Here is a 7,460-nt window from a genome sequence, read left to right as displayed (position 1 = left end):
AGTGCTACCTATTTGGTGAAGAATCAGGTTTTTCATGCGCGGACAAAGCACATTGACGTTCGTTATCACTTTGTTCGGGATGTTCTTGAAGATGGCGATGTGGAAATTGTGAAGGTCCACACGAAGGATAATCCGGCGGATAGTTCGGGATGTTCTTGAAGATGGCGATGTGGAAATTGTGAAGGTCCACACGAAGGATAATCCGGCGGATATGCTCACTAAGGTGGTTCCGAGCAACAAGCGGCGGATATGCTCACTAAGGTGGTTCCGAGCAACAAGTTTGATCATTGTCGAAACTTGTTGCATATTCTTGATTGTTGAGGCCATTGACGGCCATTTGGATGAACTACGAGTGGCTTGATTCCTTGGGCAAGAGGATACGTAGGCAGTCATGTTTGATGCAGCCGGTTTGGATTAGTTGATGGGGGTGAGATTGTTTGGACTCTTGTTCGGGTTCTCGACCTGTTGTGGATTGCGTTCATACTGGACACAACAAGTGGGACATTTGGTTGCTTTGGTGTCGGCTCAGTTTTGGAAAAACTTCACCGAGGTGGAGAATTGTGAACGTGGACATTTTTGGGAGCCACACCCACCAATGGATGCATGAATACACCATGGCCCATCCGATGTACATGTGCATCATACATGTAATTTTTTTGTTTTTTCGTGGACGTGTGAACAGGCCCACCCGGTACAAACCGCGACCCTATAAAAACACTGGCTAGGGCTTCGTGGTTCTAAGAGCAAGAACAGGGGAAAAGCGGCTGTGTGCAAACAACAGGTGGGAAAAACCGGGGAGAAAAGTCGGCTGAAAAAGAGAAAATTGCAGTGGCTTGTTTAGAGTTTTGTGCATCCTTTTGTAGAGAGATATTTGTGTGAGCGATTTGAGAGTTTGTGAGAGGGTTTAGATTGAGTGATTATAAACCCTAGTTGTATTTTCTCCCTCTATTAGTAGATCTCCCCCCTCCTTGCCCCGTGGACGTAGGCAATTTACCGAACCATGTAAAATTGGTTGTATCGCTTTTGTGTGATTTGTAATAGTTTTTAGGATCCATCGACAGGTCAGTCCTAGAACTGATGAGAGGAAGAGCCGATATCTCACTTTGTTGAGATATTCGCTTCAGATTCTTGTTTATTTGGTGAGACGGGAACTCTTATTACGATCTGACTCTCTTGTTGTGCTGCCGAAGTGCTACCAAAATTTCCGCTGCGCGCAACACAAACACTCTTATTGTATTTAAATTAAAACGCGAATACCCATCACGGTATCTGAACTCTTTAAGACATCTTGTATCTATATTTTTCATAATTATTACAATTTATCAAACATTAAGTTTTAGGCAAATTCGATAACTCTTTGATTAATGGCAATTTGTCTGAAATTAGCGACTTGTAATGCTTGAAGTTTTACAAGGAATAGTTAGATTTCTGAACTCTAAAATTTATCCTCTTTTCTTATACATCGTAAACATTTTAGCTGGTTTTGAGATGATGTGATATCTTCAAGAGAATTGAACATGTAATTGGAGATGATGTGAATCCCTTGAAATTATGCAGTGTTCTGGGGGGAAAACCAACTTTTTCTCATTAGGTGCGCAGCCGACAATTTCCAATTGAGCTCATGTATACAATGAAAAATATAAACCAATAGCAAAACTTTATGCCTATTATCCTAAATCCAATTACAATTAAGACAAATAGCATATAAACATATTCCATATTGCAATTCTACAACTATCAACGCTCACATTCCACAAGAAAAAGAAAAAAGAAAAAACGTAAAAACCATGAAATTAATCAAAAGCAACTTATTTAGGCTCTGTTTGGCAAAACTAGCTGAAAGCTACGAGATTATAGCTGAAAGCTGTCAAGCTAGCTGAAAGTTGTCAAGCTAGCTGAAAGCTGTGAAATTGTAGCTGAAAGCTGATAAATGTGTAGCTAGCTGATTGATTAGAACTGTTTGGCAAAAGAAGCTGTACAACTAGCTTAAATTTGTTAAATGACTAAAAAGGTCATGCAATATTATTGATATAAAATTAGAATTATTAGGGGCAAAAATGGAAGAAAAAAATTGACAACTCCTTCCCAAAGACAAACGCTACTTGAGATAGCTTTCCAAAAGCTACTTGCAAAAGACACAATCTCTAAAATAATCTCCTCCTATTTTTGGTCACCAAACAACTCTACTAGCTTATTGACCAAGTTAATAAGACATAAGCTTTTAGATAAGACACTTTTTTTTGTTGCCAAACAGTAACCAAAGCTCCTTTTCTATTTGGTGCTATCTTCTTGTTCCAAATCTCAAACAAAAGCAAACCAACAATCGATAAGAGCATCTAAGTCCGTCCCTACTCAGAAATCATACAACAACTTCTGAAACTTGACCATATGCTCCGCCTGCAGCGATATCGCCACCGACAAGCTCCCGTCACCTTCCGCGCTGGGCAACATAAACGCCAGCCCCTCGCACGCGATCGCGCCGGGCCCCATAAATATCGGCCGGCCCCACCCGAAATCGGCGTCGTGAATCGGCAGCCTGGTCCAGCTCGTGATCCCGATGTTCGGACACCCGAAACGTTGGCGCCTCCCATTCACACGGCCTTCAAATGAGTCTGGCCGCATCTCCAAAGTGAATCAGCGCCGACCGGCAGGTACTCATCGTCATCTCGCCAGTGGCGGCCTGTATCCTCGCGGACCGCGTTTATCTAATCGCGTTCGTCCTCTTCGGTTTAATCTCACCGCGCGTCGCGCTATCCGCGTGCGCGGTGTGCAAGATGACGTGCCCGAAGTAGCGCCTTCAGCGGAGGTTGTCGGCGGAGGCGGTGCGTCCATACAGTGCGCAGTAAGCTTGGAGCTGGCGGCGGGGAGGCCACGGGCGATGCTACGCATCGCCACAGGTGGCGGCGGCAGCCACGTAGCTGCTGCTAGGAGCGACTTGAGTTTTGATTCTTCAAGAGGATTGGGCTGGGGTTTGGTGAGCTTAAGATGTTGGACCGAGCGTCAGCGCCAGCGTCCGCCGATGGCGTTTGAGGAAGGGGACCCCGCTTAGCGCGAGCTGACCGTTCATGGGAGGCGAGGGCTGGTATTCAATGTGTGGGAAGGTGGGGGAGGGAGGGTCACGGGCGCGGAGGAGGGAGCGGTCGATGAAGGGAGGGACGGCGATGTCGAGGCCGCGGGCTATGTCGGACCACGAGTTTATGAAATGGAGGCCGGATGTGCCGTCGGCGACTTGGTGCTGAACTCCGACGCCCAGGGAGGTTCCGCCGCACTTGAAGTGGGTCACCTGCGGAGGAGTTTGATTCATTAGTTAGTGATGTTTTTTAATATAGGGACTTGGGGGGATATATACACGCTCCGTTTCTGATGCTCTGTTTTCAAGATTCTAGGCCTTGGTTATGTTGTGTTAATTATGATCTATCTTTAGATCAGTTAACACATGAGCAAAATTTAAACGTGAGCAAAATTCAATCATGTATAATGTTTAGATTAGTGAATCAAAGCGCCGACTCAAGAGAATTAGCTGGAGATCCGTGTGGATCATCTACCCTACTTGTATTTGAGATGAAAATAAGAACTAGTTCTCAACACCCTTTGTTCTAAGAAATTTGATTCTGTCCCCTTTCTGGGCACATTTAATTGAAAGACCCCATTATAATCGTTATATATTCGTTATAAGTACAACAATCTTATTTTTATCTTTAAAGTGACCAATTTAGTTTTGTCCCTACATTGTCTTAGATCAGTAGACAAGTGATAAATCAGTTCTATCCTAGAATTAATTGGCCTTAAATAGACACTAGAAAGAAGTACACCTCACTTATTAAAGTTACCAAATTATTGAACTCCAACTCCCATTTAAATCTCACTTAATGTTTCCAATATTTTTTTACTAAATGAGGTGTGCTTTTCCCTGGAGATGGTATTGTTGAAACATGCACAAACATACCTGGCAAATTTACTTTGGCCGGTCAGCTAATCTGTTAGGACTTATGTTTATGAGTCTACCTTCTAATCTAGTTTTGATGATTAACAAACAATTTCTAATATTGATTTTCTAGTATTTGTGTTTTCCTCAAACATATATCCATGTTGGAGGTTGGTTGGAATTGTGCGTCAACGACGATATTTTAGAGGTTAGCGGAAATCAGAATGAAGCACGATGAAATTTAAGTCCAAGACACATTATTGCTTCATCCATTCTACGAAGAGAAGGATCGCCCAAGATCAAGCGTTACGAGATCATTTAGCTTGGGTATATTATTTTAAATGTTTATACTTTGTGTGTTTATACTTAAAGATCAAATTATTCATATACACACACATATTGTTTCATATATTGCATTTTCGGATTATAGGCTCAATGATATTATTTTACATCTTTTCTAAAGTCTGTTAATCCATTTAAAAGTATCCCAGAACTTGTTTGAAATAAATTCATCAAAATTAGGTTTTAACAAGGTCATATTTTTGACCAATTTGCAAAACAATGAGTTTTCACAAATGAGAAATGCAATTTTAGAAATTTCTTGTCTAACATGTTTATTTTCATATGAATAAATATTTTCAAAAATTTATAATTTTTGGAGTTGATTTGATATCTTAATCATATTTAGAAAATCAAGTTTTCTGGAAAAATTCAGTGTCTGAAATGTCAGCTTATCAGTCGACCGATTACAAGCAATCAGTTGACTGATAACCTCTCTTCAGTCAACCGACGTGAGTCCATCAGTCGACCGACCAGTGTAGTTTTTTAGCCTGTGTTTTACAGACTTATCAGTCGACCGATAATCCAAATCAATCGACCGAACAGTGTTCATCAGTCGACCGATACAGTGTTCATCAGTCGACCGAACGACTAGTTTTCTGTAACAGCTAGTTTTTGTTGAGCTTTGTTTTTGAGGGTATAAATACACCTCAAGTCTTAGTTTTTCTTAAGAGTTTTTACAATGTTTTCAAGAATGTGTACACTAGTTTATTTTAAAGTTTTGGTGTGTTTATTTATGTGAAGAAAGTTTCACAAGAGAATGATTGCAACACCATTCTTGAGGATTTCAACCTCATATCTTTACCTCTCTTGTTTCTAGAGAAGTTTTTCTAAACTCATCTTCTAGTTATCTATTATTTTGATTCTCATATTTATGCTAGATTGAATTGAGTTGAACTTTGATTTTATTTATACTCATTATTTACACACACCCACTTGAGCTTTAGTATTTCACATTATGTAATTTGGGTTGTGAGAGTGTTACATTGAGTGTGAGCTTACAATTTCGTTCTCATCTTTGTTAGAGAACAAAATCATTTATTGGTACTTATTATTATAACATGTTGTAATATACAAGGACACTTAGAGGAGTGGTTGGTAAAGACCAGGGGCAATTCTAAGAGGAGTGACTTAGTTGTAAAAGCCTAGGGAGAGGTAGTAATTCTAAGCATTTGAGGAAGATGACATGAGAAGGCCAACACTTAGAGGAGTGTATTGTGGGTTTGACAACGTGTGGATTGTAAAAGTTTTTGGTGAACTTTGAAAACTGATTGTGTAGTGATTTTGAGAGATAGTGGAGAATCTCCTAGAGGTGAGGAGCGGGGACGTAGGTCATGGGTTGACCAAACTCCGTGATCAATTTTTTGTGTTTGCGTTTGACTTTAGCATATTATTCTTGCGCATATTTTATATCACATATTGTCTTCTTGATTATTGTCTATTATCTCATTGCTTATCCTTGTTTATATTCTTGTATATCATATTTACTAGGATACTAATTAATAAGTTTTAATTTGGCATCAATATCAGATTAGATTAGCAATTACCCTATTCACCTTCCCTCTAGGGTACTTTTATTTGGTATCAGAGTTTGGTGCTCTTAATTCGTGGCTTAATCGCCTAGAGTCAAAGATCCTCGCTTATTATATATTACTAGTCTAGTTTTGATATTTTTTGCTTGCATCTTAATTATGGACATGCATGGTGCACCTAGTTTGGGCTATGATATTATTGTTGCTCCTCATTTCAATATTTTCTCTTATGCTCAATGGTGTTTTAGATTTATACTATTTGTTAGATCTAAACATAACGAATTATGGGGCGTTATTGATTGTGCTTATGTTGTGCCCACATTAGAGACATCCAAGTGGAGCAAGGAAGATAAGAAAATATTTACTATGAACAAGCTATTGTTAGAATTTTTGCTTAAAGCTTTTGATTCATTCATTTCTAACAAACTTGCTTCTTTTGATAGTGCTTACACTTTATGGAAACATATAGAGGCACATCAAGGTAACTTGGAGGAAGTCCAACACGTTCCGATGGATTCCACTTCAAGTGAGATTGGAGCTTCTTCATACACACTGCCACTAAGCGATAACCCTAGTGAGGTATGCGAGTCTAATTCTAAAAGTAAACTTTCTATTAATGAACTCTCTTGTGCATATGAGAGAGTAATGCATGCCTATAACAAATTACATCATAATTTTGTTAATTTACAAAGCAAGCTTAAAATTAAAACTCGATCATGATATGCTAGCATCCAAATTTGATATCATTGCTAAAGAGAATGTGATAATTAAAGAAAACAATGATAAATTAAATTTGAAAAATTAAAATTCGACCACAAGAATAGCTAGTTCATCTCATGTTAAAAATGATGTCATATTAGAAGTAGAAGTCATTAGAAATAAATTTAATTCATTTAAAAATGATCATATTTGCTCTACTTCTATTGTCAATGCTAGTGTGTAAAATGATGAGTTGAATCATATGAAAAACCGCATATCATCTTTAGATTCAACCCTAAATAAATGTATTGACAATAATAAGAAACTTATAAACTTGTGTGCCAAGTCACGTGCCACTACTTCCAAACCCGTACACTATGCACATATGTATAGCAAATTTTATAAATGCTCCATTTGCGGTCGTAAAGGTAATCTTGCTAAATTTTGCTATGATGCACAAAAATCCACGAATGTTAATATTAATTCTCCTTATGCATCTTATAAAGTTTCTTCATACACACATGCACACATTGCTCGTCATAAGCATGATAGTGTGTTTAAATGTGATTATTGTAGTAGATTTGGTCATTTGGCCAAATATTATTTTGATTTGAAAAAGTTTCACATTTGCAAAATGATTTAAAAAGACAACCTTTGTTGCAAATTTTTCTCGTGCACAATCAAAGGGTCATCATAAACGAATGCATTCATTCCATTGAACGTAATTGCAATAGGATGGGTCATTTACGAAATTATTGCTATGACCGGACACGTGCATAAAATATGCCCAAATGGGATCATAACTCAAGGATTTTGAGCCATATTGATAGGGGTCATGTCCCTAAACCCTCCGACACTAAAAGTTTTCAGGTGCCAAAACAAGTTTAATTTTTAAAGAATAAATTTATAGTGTGTTTGGTTTTCATGTTTTTTAAGAGATGTTTTTTGTTTGTGAATTTTTTTTC

General features: G+C 38.4%; 1 protein-coding gene across 1 annotated transcript; it reads right to left on the bottom strand.

The window, feature by feature from the left end:
* Nucleotides 1-2,207: 2,207 nt before the first annotated feature.
* Nucleotides 2,208-3,929, bottom strand: LOC109827584 (shikimate O-hydroxycinnamoyltransferase-like). The gene is made up of 2 exons (XM_020394588.1): nucleotides 3,061-3,929; nucleotides 2,208-2,600 (listed from the first exon to the last, which is right to left on the bottom strand). Exons 1-2 carry the CDS (start codon nucleotides 3,302-3,304, stop codon nucleotides 2,353-2,355), a joined length of 492 nt encoding a protein of 163 aa, XP_020250177.1. The 5' UTR covers nucleotides 3,305-3,929; the 3' UTR covers nucleotides 2,208-2,352.
* Nucleotides 3,930-7,460: the final 3,531 nt, after the last annotated feature.

The sequence above is a fragment of the Asparagus officinalis genome, unplaced genomic scaffold (genome assembly GCF_001876935.1).
Source record: "Asparagus officinalis unplaced genomic scaffold, Aspof.V1 AsparagusV1_Un311, whole genome shotgun sequence".
NCBI lineage: Eukaryota > Viridiplantae > Streptophyta > Magnoliopsida > Asparagales > Asparagaceae > Asparagus > Asparagus officinalis.
Note: the sequence above shows the minus strand (reverse complement) of the source record. Positions and strands in the feature narration are given on the sequence as shown.